A 17,923-nucleotide genomic window follows, 5' to 3' on the forward strand; every position below is an offset into this window, starting at 1 on the left:
GTAAGGCTTTTGAAAGATTTATTGAAATAAATTATCTTTGCCTACTCATTCATGTATTACCCTTTCTTCAATTACTTGTCAACATTCTAAAAACTGTCAGGTATGCAAAATACATTTAACTTTGCCAATAATTTTAGATAATACTGGATTCTTCCCAATAGGTCTACCATAAAACTATGTTTTGAAACAAAAACAACTTAATCCAATGGGACATAAAACTATGTAACCTATGATTGCGTGTTTCAAATCCTTAAATACACAGAGAATTTGAAAAGATCTGGGACCAAGTCTGCTTGAGGCATGTGGGTTATTCAATGTCTTCCCTTTCTGTTTAATGAGACCCACAGGAACAAAAGCAAGGAAATGAGGGGCTCCAGGGGAGAAAGGTACAAAAGGCATTTCCTGCAGCAATGGCCTCCAAAATGTCCCTGCCTTGAAGGGTGGGCTCGCATCTTTTCCAAGTATCAAACCCATATGTTTAGCATAGCCCAATTGGGTTGACCAAGGAATTAAAACCATAACTAAAGCTTGTTACTCAACTCCTTTCCATGCCTAGAGTAAGCAGGGAGTGGAAAGAGGCGGCGGCGGCCATGGGGGAGAGCTTATGTGATGCAGGAGCACCAGAGTGAACGAAGTGCAGCCAGCTATGGACTGAGGCTCAGATCGGTCCTGAATATTAAGGGTAGAGAAAGGGCCTCCTCATACTGCAGCCCTGAGCATCCTCTTTCTACTCCAGGTACCAAGTCAGCTCTGTATCCATGATGCCTTGCTAGTCCAGAAGGCTGTGGGATGGGCTTCCGGGACACTGGATGCTTCTTCCGTAAGCACAGCCTTTGATGACCGGACAGCCTGCCATGGTGTTGAGTCAGGCTCCTGCTGTGCACCCTCCTCAGGATCCATTCTTCCTTCCAGCTACGGCATTAAAGACACCAACATCTGTTGTGGCTTATATCAAAACAGAAATGCAAACTACCTGCTGCAAGCAGGTGAGTGCCCAAGTGCCCACTCCCTTTTGCTTGTCCTCCACTCCCAGGAAGTCCAGTCAACACCAGAAGAGTTAAAATGTGCAGTGTTTCTAAGGGGAAGATGTCACATAGAAAGTATTACAAAGAATTAAATTTGTCAGCTGTCCACACACTATTAAGACCACATGCTTTATGCAGCAGCAATGCAGTCATAGGTCTCCACACAGCAGGCAAAACTGAACAGGCCTCTTCTGGTAGGTAGGGATGGGCAGGAGGCTGAGGAAGGTGAGGAAGCTCTAGGTTGTCTGCTGCCTCTGAAGTCGTCTCTCAGCAGCAGCCGCCAGCATCCTTCGGCGTAGGGTCATAGGGTCAGAGGACGTGCCTTCAGAAGGGAGTAGTCTCTCTGAGGCTGGGTCATCTTCAGAACTCTTGTTCAAGAACCGCCTATAATAAAGGCCACAAGAGAGCGGTGGGAAATGGGAAGACCTGCAGAACACTATGGTGAGAGTTTCCTCTTCTCCACAGCACCATCACAAAGCTGTCACTCAAGAGCATCCCATTATAAAAATGCCCGTGCAACCGGGCTGAGGTAGAGTGCAGCTCAGCACTTGCTCAGTATGTGTGAGGCCTTATGTTCTACTCAAAACTATAAAAGAGAGGAAGAGTGAAAGGGTGAACAGGGAAGAAGCAGGGAGGAAAAGGCACAGGACAGACTCCGCAGGGGGTGAACCTTATTCCCAGGGAGAAGACTATCAAGTAACAGTTCAACTGCCCTCTGCCCTCTGCCCTCTGCCCTCTGCCCTCTGCCCTCTGCCCTCTGCCCTCTGCCCTTCCCACAGACACAGCATGAGTCTTATAGCAACACGTCTGTGCATGGCATAAAAGCCGCCTAGATGAAACATACTGGTCCTCCCACCAAGAATGTACATAAGATATCCACCCAAAGAACATTACCTGCCCCAGCTGCCACCAGCTGCGCGGGAAGCCCTGGAATGCAGCTGCTCTGCTCACATTGCTGGCCCAAGGCAGTGCAGCCAAGAGCAGTCTTAAAGGCAGACCCTGGGACTGACACCCCAGGAATTAGTTTCTTCCTATATCTGTCACTTGGGTTAACACTGCTCCTCCTCAGAGCCAAAGGAAAGACAGACACAGTTCATGCACACAGCTGTGAACACGCTGGTACCCAGCTGCCATCTGGCCTGTAACTTATGCATGCCAACTAGGGCTGAAGACTCAACTCACTTCCGAGCCTGTTGCAGGAGGTCATCCTTCCGCTGAACCAACATGCGCTGTCTCTCGTCAGCAGACTTCGAGAAGCGGCTCCCCCGGGCCTCAAAGTCTTCCACCTCACTGGGCTCCACTTCTACCTCATTGAAGTCCAAGGTCTCCTCTAGTCGGGGACTGAGGTCCAGTGGTACACGCTCCGTCTGGACAAAGAGGCAGCTGTTAGGACAGGCCTTTCCCTCCCAGGCAGCTTCTGTTCTTGCCAGCGCACTTCTGCAGACGCCGCTGCTGGACCACAGGGGCCTTCTGCCAGCTAGGAAGCAGAAGCAGGAGACCTGGGCTCTGGGGCAGCAAGCCAGCTGTCATGACTTACCTGATGTCAAGACTCAGTTGTAAGTAACTGCCAACTGAGAAACAGAACGCACACTTCCAAGCTGCTGGTTACTACCGCAAACATTTTCAACTCTACCAGCCGCTTAAGAATTTAAACAGATCTTATCTGTTACATGGTTTTGGGTTGAAAAGAGTAAAAATAGTGTATTTAGTGAAAACAGATTATGTGTTTAAAGGGCAAGAAAAGACTTTGCTGGTTTTGGCTGAAACTCCAAAAGCCAAGGTACTGCCCAGATATCTAAACATCCTTAAGTAGGTGCGACCCACCTTCAATGCTTCTGCCCCCAGACAGACTCGTGTGGCCGGAGCCAGCTGGCCTGCCACCGCCCTCTAGGCTGCAGCAGAGCTGAAAGGCTACTTTCATAGAGCATGTCCAGTGTGGGTACTTTTGTCTCCCATCCTATCCCTGTCTCTACCTTCAGACAAGCCAACAATGGAATTTAAGACAGCCACATGGAACTTGGCCCACATAGTAAGTCTGGGCTAGTAAGACCCTATCTTACTAAGAAGGGGGACCTAGATATCCATTAATGGATAAAGAACTAAACAAAGGGATTTCATTCAACTGTAAGAAGAAATTAAAAAATGAAAGATGAGACTGCTCTGAGGACAGTCTCATTCAAATTTGCTGGAACTTGGCCTATTGGCCGCTAAAAAGTCTAAAAGAAACTAGGTGGAACAAACAAAAAATTAGGGGTGAGGGATGTGATGGAGACAAGTGTGACACACACACATTCTAGAGCTCAGGTGACCGGCTGTAGGAGCAATCCAGCCTAAAGGTGCTGAACATGGAGGCCTTGACCAAAAAGGGTCATCTGGAGTCTGACCTGGCTCTCAGGAAAAGCAGAGATGGTTGTAAAGAGCCAACACACATTCAACCGTGTGTGTGTGTGATGGTTCTGGTCAATATACACAGTCACAAAACCTCATTCTAACCCTCCCAGGGAACCCAGGCAGGCAGTAAAGGACAAGAAAAAAGGAAAGCAAAGCCCATGTGGATTGCCTCAGCCCTGCCCTGCTGTGTCCTCCAACTCACTGTCTGGGATATGTGGACAGACTCACAGCCACCTAAGGAGCAAATGACGCTACTACTGAGCCAGGCTGGGGTGAGAAGAGAAAGATAAAGGGGACCAGTGACTCCACATTTATTTTTGCAGTATTGACAATGAGTTTCAGAGTTAAACGAAGGCAAAAGGTATGCATAATTAAGCAAATATAATTAACCTGGTCAAGTTACGGTCAGCACTGGCCATCGTTCAGACTGATGTTTTAATGAGCTGTTACTCAAGGTCTTTGCATTTCCTGTGCATGGGGAAAGTTCCTATAAATTCCTTACTTTCATTACTCTAAAAGAAAAATTCTTTTTCAGAACACTTCATGCCAACTCCGAAAATAGTTGGTGAATGAAGACAAACATGTTGTTCCTCACATGGCCCCAAGGCAGTCTCATGGTCACAATCTGCTAACTGTCCAAAAATGCAGGAATTGCCCCTTTCAGAGGTCATGCAACAGGTTTAAAATGATGCACAGTTCAACTATGGTTTTGTTTTCTGAGCTAAGGTCTCACTATAGGCCAGCTTCAAACTCATGATCCTCCAGCCTCAGGGTCCTGAGGACTAGAGTACAGGAACACACTACCATGGCCTGCTCCAATCATCCACCTGGATATGAAAAGTTTAACTCTAACAGGGGGACCTAGCAGGCAAAAGTACTTTACTAGTGGCAGGCCTTCCAAGCTGACACCCTGCCCTGTGGCTGCTGGCTCACTGTTTCCTAGCCTGTGATGTAGATTTCCTCCATCACAGGATCCTGTCATAATGAACTCAACTACTCCACCACGCCATCCCCACTGTGACAGACTGAAACTCTATCAGCCAAAATCAACAGTTCCTCCCTGAAACTGTTGTTGCCAACAGCAAAGTGAGTGTACCTAATGCACAGGACCACACTAGGCTTCTAAAGTCTACGGCTCGCAGTGAGCTGACCTTACCTGCACAGAGGCTTCTCCTTCTTCCTGATCAGTACTAGGCCTTTCCACGGGGCTGTTCAGTGCAGGTCTCAGGCTCTCTGACCGCTAAAACAAAGCACAGCAGTCATTCAGAATGATGTAACAGGCACAGGGAAAACACAATACAGAAGGGCAGGCAACAGTTCACAACATAGCTCACAACTTGAAAGGTGGGACAAACGGCTGACAGGCCCACAGAAGAGTTCCATGTTTGAGAGTGGTTAGCAAATGGCTCCACATCATCGTCCCATTCAACAACAGTAATTGCACAACAAAAGCAATGACAAAGATCAAATGCACCAAGTAAACACTGTTTATGGTTTTCTCATTAACCTTCCTAGTGCACTATGAAGCAGGCACTGCAGTTAGGCTCCAGGCTAGGGCTGCTCTAGGTCCTGCCCTCTGGTCTCAGCACCTCCATGTCTTCGAGCTGGCTTCAGTGTTTCACTGACAACTTTCTCTGGCCACATGAGGCAACTCTGCCACCTCCAAAGGCAGCTAACTGTCAGGTCAGATAGCTAAGACCCGGGGGACCATGGTTAGCAACACCTCAGCCCAGCTGACTCCAAAGGTCACACTCTTTTAAAAGAGCTTCATCTGTTTGAATTTTATTGAAAGATTTTTATAATTTTTATAAACTGTATACAAGTAACTTTTGTCTTATTATCTAGCCATATATAAATTTCTCAGTATTACTAAAGGCCCCTCTTTGTTACTCTTTCTTGTACCCATCAAAGAGGCCAACTGAAGAGGCAGGAACAGGAACTCTGACCTTTTTAATAAAACCCCAAGTCCAAGCCTCAGAGATGTGAACCACACCATGTACAATCAGCCTTATTTCCTAGTGCCAGGGATCCACAAACCGTAGGCCCATGCTGGCCCCTCCTATTTAGTTCTACAGCTAATGTTTTCCTGGACCACAGTCTTGCTCATCCATGTACTCACTGCCAGGCTGCTTTAGTTGCAACAGACCGTGGAACAACCAGAGCCTACATATTCATTCTTTGCTCTTGACAGAAACCAATGGCATCCCCTTACAGACCTGCAGCAAGGGCTGGCTCACTTGGGATATGTTTCTATACAAAAATCACTCAAATTATCTGGATTTATTTTTGGTGGATCTGGTCTCATACAGGATTTGAACAAGATGAAATTTATAGAAACCCTTCCTCAAATCATAAATAGTATCTACGTGTTAGGATTAAATTGTTGTGAAAACCAAAGAAATTTGTCATGCATAAAGCCCAGTCCCACCTGTGTGGGAAAGGGTACTTGAATCCGTCCTTCTAAGATGTTGTCTGTGGTTATTTCCACGGAGCGTGTCATCTGGAGGTCCTGGAGCACAAGGTGGTATGGGACCTGAGGGAACATCTCTTGAATCTGATGAGCCTAGAGGAAAACAAAGGAACCACAGTGACAGTCACTCAGCAGCATGCAAAGGTCAGTGTGCACGACAGGCCTGGGCACGGAGGTTGACGTCATATCTTGAGAACACAGGTAAAGGCTACTTTGGCTCAGGAGACCACCTGCGCACAACTGTCTCACTATTGTTCCAGGGTACCAGACAATGCTGACTTCTGGGAAGCACCAATTTCAAAATAAAGAGCAGACAGAAAAATCTCATGGGAACCCAAGAAAGGCTCAAGCAGGATCTTCTGTTTTAAAGAGGATTTTTTTTTTTTTTTCTTTTGAGACAGGGTTTCTCTGTGTAGCCATGGCTGTCCTGGACTTGCTTTGTAGACCAAGCTGGTCTCAAACTTACAGCAATTTGCCTGCCTCTGCCTCTTGCATGCTGAGATTAAAAGTGTGCACCACCTCACCCGGCTGTAAAGGAGATTATTTTAAAGATTTATAATTACTTTGTGTGTCAGTATTTACCTACGTGTACGTGAGAGGGATCATTTTAAAGTTAGGTTTTCAGACGCAGTGTGTGTAGTATTCATATCCACTTTGCAGAGTGAAAAAAAGCTGATGTGAAAGCCAGACTATGATTCCACTTAGATGACATCTGAGAATAAGCGGCAGCAGAGGCTGGGAGTGCTGCTCGGGGAGGGAAACACTTGTCCAGCACGCACGAGACCCTGGCTAGGGAACCATGGGAACGGGGACGAGATCCACTCTGAATCTTGGTAAGATCTGCACAGCCGTGTGAGCTAACCTTGAGATTAACCAGAGAACATTTTTACTGTGTGCTAATTAATATTGTAACTTAGAAAAATATAATCAAAGACTATAATTTTTAAATAGAACATTCACATGTGAAATCCTAAAGTTTGTTTGTTTTAAATAACTTTCTAGCCAGGCATGGTGACATGCCACTATGACCCTAGCACCTAGAAGTAGAGGCAGGAGAATCTATGAGTTCAAGACCAACCCATGTATATAGCGGGATTATGAAACTATCTAGTACTGCCTCAGAGCAGTGTTTTTAAACTACAGTGTAGGTCCATCTCAGTACACACTCAGCGTTCTCGGCATGTGTGCGTAGGAGGAGTAGACAAAGGCCTAAGCACTGTCCATACGCTAGGCCAAGCATGTCAAAACACGTGTGTGCTGTACATGTGCAGCCATGTTTTACACATACACATTTTATAAAGGTTTACATCCTAGGTTTCTACTGTGGAATTATCTCCATAATTTACAAAGTAAGAGAAAAAAGAGAGAGGGAGGGACGGAGCAGAAAAGACAACTGCTTTGTGGTGCAATAAAGCTACTGGGGTGTTGGCTTCAAAGAAGCAAATCACAAGCTGCTGCTATGGTGACCGCTGAGGCCTCAGCACTGGACGAGTGAAAACTGTCCAGAGCTTTGCTGAGTTCCTGGGGATAAACAATGGCAAGAAGCTCAGCACTGCTTGTGGTGTGCAACACTTTTACCCTAATTAGATCAAAACTAAGTAGAAGTCTCCACAAGCAGATGAAATTCTTCTCTCCTCACCCACCCCCAATTTAAAAAAAAAAAAAAAGGAAACGAAGCTGAATTCATTTTATTGAACTAAAACTTTCTACCAGAAAAGTCCAGTAAGTTAAATGTTGGATTTTAATTAAAAGTGCATAGCTCCAATAAATTGGTTGTGATAATAGTCTATTTCCGACCATTCAAAGAACTAAAGAACAGATAGGGCCTGCCTGCCTAAAATTTTAAACCAACCCCCTTCAGGAAGCTCATTCCTCCTGGCATGTAGCTATTGCAGGCTGGAGCCTGCTGAGCCCCCCCACAGTGGCCACACTGGGCCATCCGTCCCAGAGCACCTGTGCCTACCGTGGTGATGGTCACAGAGAAGGAACAGGAGCAAGAGGGAGCCAGCAGGAGCCACATCTCCTCCATTTTGTTTGCTATGATCAAAAACTACTTACAACCTGTCTTTTATCCCAGCTTTTCCCCTTGGCACACGGGCCTCAAGTGTCTCCACAGTACAGCAAGGGCCAGCATCCCCACTGCTTTCTTTTAAAGGGGGAACACTATCACACCGGATGCACACGTGCCATCTCCTCGCTCTGCTCATCTCAGTACGCATTCACATTCCGTCTACCTCCTGCCTACCATGAGCCAGTCAATCTCTTCTCTTTTATCTTAGTCCCAAACACTTTGCCTGCAGCTCTATCCCCCAATCCTCTCTGAGTAAAACCCTCCTCCCTGCTCCACTCCCAGCCTCCCCTCCAGCAAAGGATGTTACCCTGAAGTCAATAGTTCTTCTATAGGTTATGAGCCCTCAACTTCAAAGGCCATTCCTAGTCACACATTCTACATGAGGAAATAACCCCTGGCCGTGCTCTCTAATCCTGATACTCAGGATGCAGAGGCAGAGGATCATGAGTCCAAGCCAACCTGGACTAGAGAATCTATCTCCAAGAGCAGGGAGGCAAGGGCCAGGGGTGTAGTATTTATAGGGGCCAAACACTTGCCTAGCAGGCAGGCACAAGCCCTAGGTTTAGTCTCCACACACACAGAGATGGAGAAGAGGAAAGGAGAGGGGAACAGAAGCAGAGGGAGGGAAGAAGGGGCCTCATATGTAACTAACACCCAGGATTAGCCCCCAGCAGCTCCCCCAGGGCTCTGCAGGGAAAAGCTGAGACAACTCTTCCTGCTCCCAGCAAGGAAGAAACTCACCAGAGCTCCTTTTTCTCTCTCTCTTCTTTGTTTCACTCTCTTGTTTTTTCATTATTTCATGCAGTATATTTTACTACCTGTCTTGCAAAATTCAAAATTTCCTTTCCCTCTCCAGATTTTTAAAATTAATTACTTTTACATCCCAATTGCAGTTCCCCTCCCTCCTCTCCTCCCAATCTGTTGCTCTCACTTTGCCTCCCTGCCTCTTCAGAAAAATGGAAGCTCCTCATGGTATATCAAGTTGAATAGGACTAGATGCTGTTAGGAGTCCCACATGAAGACCAAGCCGCACAACAGTCACGCATGGAGCACCCCTTGGTCAGCTGGACTCTGACCAGCCTAGGCCGGCAGGGTAGGCTCAGCTGAGTTCTCCTAGGAGCAGACCTCCTTAGGTAAGGGTGCTCTTAACAAAGCCTGCTCGCAGGAGAACTCAGCTAAGCAGAGCTTACCCTGATGGGCTAGGCTGGTCAGAGTCCAACTGACCAAGGGACAAAAAATACCCAACTCCACCTGGCTCTAACCTCCCAAACTCTAACTCCAGCCATCTCTAGCCACTGTCTCTCCTAAGAGTGGACAAGAGGCTGAGAGGAATTTGAAACATCCATAGGCCCAGGCCCCTGGCTCAGCAGCTAAGACCTGATCTCTAGAGACCATCATGAAGTTCAGTTTTCCAGTCTTTCACACAGTAGCACAGAGCAGGTTTGGCCATCAAGGGGGAAATGTAAACTCAACAGTTGTATGATCTGTAGAGACATGACAGGGATTGTACAGATTGGGAGTTAAATGAAGTCACACTGACTACCTGACCTATCAGTGCCCTTAGTGTATATACTAAGCAGACAGTATTGGAAGAACAGATGAACAATGTGGAGCCGAACAGCAGAAGTCCCGAGACAGGCCAAAGGCGCAGCTGGAAAGCAGGGCCCGCAGAGCAGAATGCAGGACGGCCTCGGCTGTAAGAACCAGCTCCAGGATTAAGGGTGGAGCAAGACTTTGAACACCAAAGACAGAGAATCAAGACCGGAAATAACAGCAGAAAACCTGAAGACTGAGGCAGTCACAACAGGTGAAACATGCAGAATGAACACCGGGGAAAGAGGAACAGATACTCAAACAATGAACCAGACAAACCCCCAAAATACTGTCAGATGCCAAATAGTGAAATAAATAAAACCATCCAGGCAAATCACTGTCAAGCTACAGAAAATCAAAAGTCAAAAACCTTGAAAGAAGCCAAAGGGAAAAACAGCTTCTCTAAGTGAAGTAAAGGTCTGCATCTTCTCTTCAGAAACCAAACAAGCAAGAGAATAAGTGAGATGGGTCAAGGAAAGCAACAAACAAAACCAAAAAGAAAAAAGACCCAACCAACCTAGAATTGTGTACCAGCTAAATTATACCTCAAAACTGAAGACAAGGAGCTGGGAAGATGGTGTGGAGCAAAAACACCTGCTGCACATGCGCGAGGATCAGAGTTCAGATTCTAACAAGCACATGAAAAGCCAGGCACAGCCACGTGCACACATGTAATCCCAGCAGAGAGAGAGAGACCTGGTTTATATATTAAGTTTCAGAACAGCCAGGACTAAATAAAGAGTCCTGATCTCAAGAAAGGAAGAAGAGAGGAAGGGTGAGAGGGAGGGATGGACTAACAACATCTGACAAACAAAAAATAAGGTAGCCTGGTGTCTTAGAGTTTCTATTGCTGTGAAGAGACACCATGACCAAGGCAGCTCTGTTAAAGGAAAACATTTCATAGGGGATTGGCTTACAGTTTCGGATGCTTAGTCCTTTATCATCATGGTAGGAAACATGGTGCTGGAAAAGGAGCTGACAGTTCTACATCTAGATTGGTGACAGCAGGAAGAGAGAATGCCACGCTGGGCCAGAGTTGAGCATTTAAGCCCTCAAAGCCTACCCCCAGTGACACGCTTGCTCCAACAAGGCCACACCTCCTAACAGTGCCACTGCCTATGGGCCTATGGGAGTCATTTTTATTCAAACCACCACACCAGACATGGTGGTCCACATTTTTAATCCCAGAAGAGGCAGGTGGATGTCTGTGTCAGTTCCTTCCAACTGGATTCATAGAATTAATGTAATCTCAGTCAAAATCCTGGCACGCTATTTTATAGATATGGACAAAGTGATTCTGGGGTTATATGGGAAACCCAGACCCAGGATAGCCAATACCATTAAAGAAGAGGAGAAAGGCTAGAGAAATGATGCCATAGGACTTCAAGACTGCATGCTAAGCACATCAAGATGGGGCTGGAAAGAGGCAGGCAGCTGAAACTAGTCTGAAAACTCACTTTCATTTTACTCACTAGTCGTCAGCAGCATATTAGCTTATTTTGTCTATAAGATAACTCCCCAACCAGAAACCACCCTCTTGAAAGACACAGCAAGTGTAAAGCTCAGTGGTAACATGTGTGCTTAGCAAGTGCAAGGCCCTGGATTCAATCTCCTGAACAAGAGAGGGAGGGAAAGGGAGGGAGGAGAAAAAGGGAGAGAAGGAAAAGGAAAGAAACGGAGGTGCCCTCTTGACAACTTTGCTGTCCTGCTCAGTAAGAGAGAAGTCAGCAAGGGCATGCACACTATCCACGTGTCCCAGAGCTCCTCATGCCCTTGTGACCACTCACCGGTTCTCACATCAAGCAGTTAGCAGCTCTTACCATGGCATTTAGCTGAGAGTTGCTTGCCTGTGTGATGCCAAGAATGTTGGTAGTGTGCATCACTTCAACTGAAAAACTCGGCAGCCAGCTTGCGATCCGGGACCCTAAAACAAAGTAGAACCCAACACAAGAATTAGTGCCCTGGTCCCTGCCCCAGTGTCATCCATGTGCTCAGCCATTCTACTAACAGCTGCTACTCACTGAGGGTTCCTTCATGCCAGGTCTTCTCTACCCAAGTGTTATACCCAGATCAGCTCATCCTGTTCTCTCTAAGGTATCCCATTCTTCTCAGAGATATGGCTCTGGCCCCAACCTTGGTATTTGGTCCCCCAAGGCACTAAGAAGGTAACACATCCAGGATCACACAGGTTAATGAATGGCAGGATGGGAAGTGAGACAACCATCCACCTGCACTCCACTCTGTCATCAAAGAACCTGGGGAGGATGCCCATGACTCTGGAGCTGCTATTGCAGCTGAGTGTACTCCTCTCTTACAGCCAGCACACAGTATTCCTTATGTGGATAATCATTTTCATAATTACCTTCTTGAAGTATTTTCTGTTCAATATGATTTAAAGATCTGGCCTTGGGGGCTGGAGAGATGGCTCAGAGGTTAAGAGCTCTGCCTGCTCTTCCAAAGGTCCTAAGTTCAATTCCCAGCAACAGCATGGGGGCTCATAAGCATCTATAATGAGATCTGATGCCTTCTTCTGGTGTGTAGACATACATGCAAGCAAAAACACTGTATACATAATAAAGATCTGACCTTGGTTTGGGCACTGTGGTGCACACCACCACCGCCCTCCCTTTTAAATAGGTATACGGTGTTTTGCCTCCCCATATGTCTGTACATGGTGTGGTAAGCAGTGCTTGCCAAGGCCATAAGAGGGTGTTTTCTCCCCCTGGGACTAGAGTTACAGATGGTGGTAAGCCACCATATGGGCGCTGGGAATCAAACCCAAGTCCTCTGGGAGAACAACAGTGTTCTTAACCACTCTGGAGGCCCATCTCTCCATTTCCTGGTACACACCTTTACTCCCATCATAGGAGAGAGAGGCAGGAGAATTTCTATGAATTGGAGGTCAGCCTGGTCTACATAGTGAGTTGCAAGCCAGTAAGAGCTACACAATGAGAAAATGCCTTGGGGGTGGGGTGGGGGTTACCTTAGCTTTCAGATTAAAATTTTTTTTTCAAAGAGTTCTCCAATACAGGCTTATGGAGTGATATAATTATGACAGTTGCTTCTGTTATTTTAGGAAAGGAGAACTCAAAATACAAAGCCAATGTGCCAGCAGCGAAACAATTCGTGTGTAGGGGTTGCCTCATTACTTTACAAGCAAGTAGCAGCATGGGTTACAAGGGGCCTTGCCAAATAAAATGTACTTAGAATAAAATGGATATTTATTTCAAGAGCTCACAAGGGACAAAAAGACTCTGTTTGACTACAGTTGTAGTAACAGCAATTAATAAAATAGCCATTTATGTAACCAGGCTCCATCTCCAAGCTCTGCTAACATTTCACAAGCTGTTCCTAGTAAGCCAAATCTGGTGGTGCAGGTCTGTAACTCTAGCTACTTGGGAGGCAGAGACAAGAGAATTAACAAGTGAAAAGCCAGCCTGAAAATATAATGAAACCCTCTCCCAAAATAAAAAACAGAAAAAGGGATGGGAATATAGCTCAGTGGTCAGGGGCTTGACAGGCATGTGTGAGGCCCACATGAAAGAGTTCAGCCCAGCCATGAAAGAGAATAAACTTGTGCTTGGTACAAGACAGGGTCTCTTTAGGAGACAGGGTCTCACTATGTATCCCTTACTGGTCAGGAACTCTACGTAGACCAGGCTGGCCTCCAATGCATCTTCCTCTGTCTCCTAAGTGCTGGGAGTAAAGGTCTGTGTCCTACTACCTTTGTTAACAGCAGAACCAAAGCAGACCCTTGAAACCCCTTCAGACATTTGCCTCTACTCCTTTTGGGCCTTTCAGAGACTTAAATCAGAGTCTAAATAGCACCTTTCCTAAGAAAATTCCATCCCGAGAATTCACATGACATATTACACTGGAACTGATGGGTTCAACATGTGCCTGTGAATTAAGGGAAAATAAGGACCCTCCACCTCCACCTCCTATACATTGCCTGGTTATTTTATTAATTGCTGGTTATATAAATGGTTATTTTATTAATGCTGTTACTACAATTGTAGTAACTTTAGAATCCAAACTGCAGGGAACAAAGCAACAGGACTCCAGTTCCGATTCAACCTAACCTGAGACGGCACCTCCAAAACCCTTCACCATATGCATACATAACACACCAGCACAACCAGTTACTAGTAAAGGCGAACTATTCAACTGGGTAGTGTGGGCTCCTTGAAGGCACACTTACTTCAATTTTGCTACCTCCACCTCCCACTTCACCTCTTTTTGACTTTCCAAAACAAAGTCTCACTATATAGCTCTGGTTGTCCTGAAACTCGCTCTGTAGACCAGGCTGGCCTCCAACTACAAAGATTCGCCTGCCTCTGCCTTCTGAGTCCTAGAACTAAAGGCATGCACCACAACTTTCCCTGGCCTCACCCCAGGTATTAATGGCACAGAATAATCCCTCAGTTCCACCTACCCATCCATCCACCCTGAACACTTCTGAAACTGAGGTATAAGCCACACATGGCAGTTGCAAGCCAGCAGTCCTAACTCTAGGAGGCTGGGGCAGGACAACCCTAAATTCAAGGGCAGTCTGGGATACAGAAAAAAACCTGTACCAAAAACCAAATAAAGGAAATTACAATGCAATACTAAGGCTACCAAGATAACCCATCAGGTAAAGGCACTTGATGCTAAACCACCCAAACTAATACCCAATATTCATATGAGACAAGAACAGAACCAACATTCACAAATGCCCCCTGACCTCCAAAGGTATACCATGTAGTATGTTTACACATGTGCTACAAACATACACACACAGAGTAAATAAATTTAATAAATGAAGATAGTAAAGAGATTTTTAAAAGCACTCGTAAGCTTGTCTATACAGGACAGTTTATAATCCTAACAATTTCATTTTAGGAAAGAAAATCACATGAAAGTTGTGGAGGCCGAAGCCAATTTACCATCGAAGTGGAAGAAGTGATTGTGCTGGTTTAAGCGAGGCCTGCCTTCTGCAGCTGCTGCAGGGACCAAGTTCTCATCCAAGTTCTCGCCTTGATGGTCCTCCCTGGCACGACTGCCATCCGCAATATTTAGGGACATTCTGCATGTTGGACAAGAGGTGTCTTGTTCTAGCCAAGAGCGAAGGCAGGAGCTATCAAAGAGTTCAAAGGAAGAGAAACGAACATGTCGAATTGTTCTCTAGCATATTTTGTGAGAATTCATCAGAATGACCATGGTTTTCTAATTTTCTAATTTTACTTTACTTTTAACTCCCACTAGCCAGATCTAAACGCTGACAAACATTTGTGGCTCCCTCCCTGACCCCCTCCCTAAGACACACGTCTGTCACACTGCTGGTTATGCCCCCTCCTCAGTCAATTCACAATATGGCTTCTCATCTCCCCAACTCCAGTCAGCTATTTCAGAATCCACGTGGTTCCATCATCCAGCATTTGGCCTCTTCCCTCCTTGAGTTCTCTACTTGAGGGGCCTTTCTTTTCACTTCTTTAGCTCCTGATCTACATGGTTATAACCACGGCCTTGTCTTCATAACAGGGCCACTGGAGGTCTAATCTACCCCTCTCTACCCACCACCTCACTTAAAGCCTTCACTGGTACCCGCCCATCCAGTGGTCCTCTGGACCCTACCTTCTTCTCCTACCTTGGCAGACACACTCCTTCTTCCATGAGCTTTGCACATTGGCTTCTATCAAGTTCCATCAACCCAACACACCAATGTCCTTACTGCTGGAGCCGGTCCCTGTGCCTCCCACTTTACGCCCTCTCCACACGCAGATCTCACTTCCCGCTCATCCTCAAAAGTCACTTCCTCATGATCTGAATCATATTCCTCTGTTACTACTCTTCAGAGCCCAGTTGGTTTTGGTTTTTTCTTTTCTTCCTTTTTCCTTTTTTCCCACTCCCTCCTTTCTTTCTTTCTTTCTTTCTTTTTTTTTTTTTTTTTTAGTTTTTGGAGGCATGGTTTCTCTGTTTAGCCTTGGCTGTTCTAGAACTCACTCTGTAGACCAGGCTGGCCTTGAACTCACAGAGATCCAATTGCCTTTGCCTCCCAAGTTCTGGGATTAAAGGTGTGCACAGTTCAGAGCCCTGATCTAAAGCAAACAGATCAATTTAGACATGCACATTATAAATGTGCCTGTTAATGCAGGTTCAGCTCCGGTAACAGCCTGCAAGCTCCACAAACAAAGGCCTCATCTGTCATTTCCATCCAATTATCCCCACAGCCCAGCACAGTACCTAACCCTAAACACAAAACAGTCTTTTGGAACATTTGTTGAGTGGCTACTCTAGCTCCAGAGCCCTTCTGATCGTAAAAATAAAAAGACTGAAAGAGGATGATGAACATCAAAGAATCTCCTTATGAGCCGGGCATGGTGGCACACGCCTTTAATTCCAGCACTTGGGAGACGGAGGCGGGTGGATTGCTGTGAGTTCGAGGCCAGCCTTGTCTACAAAGTGAGTCCAGGACAGCCAAGGCTACACAGAGAAATCCTGTCTCAAAAAACAAAAAACAAACACACACACACACACACAAAAAGAACCTCCTTCAAATGTGGCAAATAAGCCACTGGGCAAAATGTCCTCGCTTCTATGACAGAATGCTGTCTTAAAAAGGGCAAGCTTAGATGAAGGCAGAGTTGATGGCCAAACTCTGCCAAGACAGAGTAAGCAAGTCCTCAATAGTTCCTGCCACACAAATATGTCTGTCAAATATACTGGACCAGAAGGCTGAAGATGATGCTCCAAGATTTTAGAGAGCTATGGGAGACTGTTCAGGCAACAAACTGTCTCTGTCATATTTTTTTCCTCTTATTATTAAATTAGGAAGCTCTTAACTTGCACTTCCTGTTTACTCAGGTAATTAATTTTACTCCTTCTCAAGTCTCTGATGGGGTTGAAGACCAAATACTTGAGTGTCACAATTGAGCCTAGTTGTTTGGGGATTGAGATGTCTTTAGGTCTAGATAGATGTCTTAAGTTGATAGAGATATGCTAGATATTGAGTTACATTAAAGAATTTTAGACTCACCGAGATAGGAAAATGTTTTCTTCAAGGTTGCCAAATACAAACAGCCAAAATACTATGAATGTAATTTGTGAATGTAATTCACGAATGTAATTCTTGAATGTTCTGTGGTCCTTTTGCTGTATATAGTTTGTTTTATGTAGGTATAATAATATAGATGTATATGTAAAAAATATTAATAAAAAAACACTTTTTGAAAAAGAAAAAAAGAAAAAGGAAAAGACTGAAGGTGTTAAGATAAAAAAAATTTTTTTTCTCAATATCAAAGGGCCAAAAGATACCTCTAAATCCATCAATAGCAAAACACTAAATCCATGCACATATTTATTTAGCATAAATAGTCTTGATGAGATCTCTGCTGTTGGAGACTTATGGAAGGGTCTAGCCTGGATCCTTCTAATGAATCACTTGAGTGTCTTGATCTGCTCCCACTTTAACCATGTTCTCTATTGTGTTTTCACACTACTTCTGAACATGAGCAAAATGCCAGAAAATATGCTAAAACCTCTTTAAAGGATATTACATATTTGTTACCCTATAACTTAAATGAAGAAAACTTATGAAGAAAGCTCATAAGCAGAAATTAAGATAGCAAATGGGTAAAGAGCCATCTGAGACAAAAGAAAAGGCTCAGGAGTGAAAAAAAAAAAAAAAAAAGCCAATCATAGGGTCAGGTTGAAGTTGAGGTAGCATTCATACCTTACTACTGGGATTATGTTCAAAACCACGAGAAAAAGTTCTCACACCCCTCAGACAGACGTCCATTCCCAAACACCCTGTACAAAGCTGCTCTTACTTGTGAAAAAGATGTCCACAGGGCAGCTTCCTCGCAGCCTGCATGGAGTCCCAGCAGATGGCACAGTCATCGTTATTGACGGCCAGCTCCTCGGGAGTGGCAACTGCAAACCTGTAAAGCACAGAACAGGCTCAGGAGGAACCCATCAGTTTCACACACATCCAATGTACCCCATATTATACACTTCACCACCGCAACGGCACAATTACATGGCAAAATTCATCGGTGAAAAAAGTTATTTTTATTCTTCATAGCCCTTTAAAAAAAACAAGTGAAAAACTTCAGCATAAAAACTGACTCTGCAGTAACAGTGGTGCCTGTTAGTGACACATTCAGGACACTTATGGACACAGAAGAGGAATCAGACCCCCAGAAACCCAAACTGACCCTGGGAAGCAAAAAGGGTCCCCACTATTCTGGTACTCTTTGGTCTGGGTTAGCCTCAAGCTGGCAAGTGAGTATCTTCCTATGAGTGAGCCGTGCCAGTAAACATGTATGTATAAACTGTGACCAAGACACACCTTCCCTCCCCCCCAAAAAAGGTGGCAGAAAACCGTAGGAG

The 17,923-nt window shown here is 45.3% G+C and overlaps 1 protein-coding gene across 1 annotated transcript in view; it reads right to left on the reverse strand.

Moving 5' to 3' along the window:
- Positions 1-1,059: 1,059 nt before the first annotated feature.
- The window catches only part of Amfr (autocrine motility factor receptor), a 36,899-nt gene continuing 20,035 nt past the window's right edge, over positions 1,060-17,923 (reverse strand). Inside the window, exons 8-14 of the mRNA XM_051169113.1 lie at positions 17,362-17,472; positions 14,479-14,669; positions 11,371-11,474; positions 5,845-5,979; positions 4,573-4,656; positions 2,208-2,392; positions 1,060-1,409 (exon numbers count right to left, since the gene is read on the reverse strand). Of these exons, the coding sequence (XP_051025070.1) occupies positions 1,262-1,409; positions 2,208-2,392; positions 4,573-4,656; positions 5,845-5,979; positions 11,371-11,474; positions 14,479-14,669; positions 17,362-17,472 (958 nt within the window). The 3' untranslated portion in view covers positions 1,060-1,261. The remainder of the gene's footprint in view (positions 1,410-2,207; positions 2,393-4,572; positions 4,657-5,844; positions 5,980-11,370; positions 11,475-14,478; positions 14,670-17,361; positions 17,473-17,923) is intronic.

The sequence above is a fragment of the Acomys russatus genome, chromosome 26 (genome assembly GCF_903995435.1).
Source record: "Acomys russatus chromosome 26, mAcoRus1.1, whole genome shotgun sequence".
Lineage (NCBI taxonomy): Eukaryota > Metazoa > Chordata > Mammalia > Rodentia > Muridae > Acomys > Acomys russatus.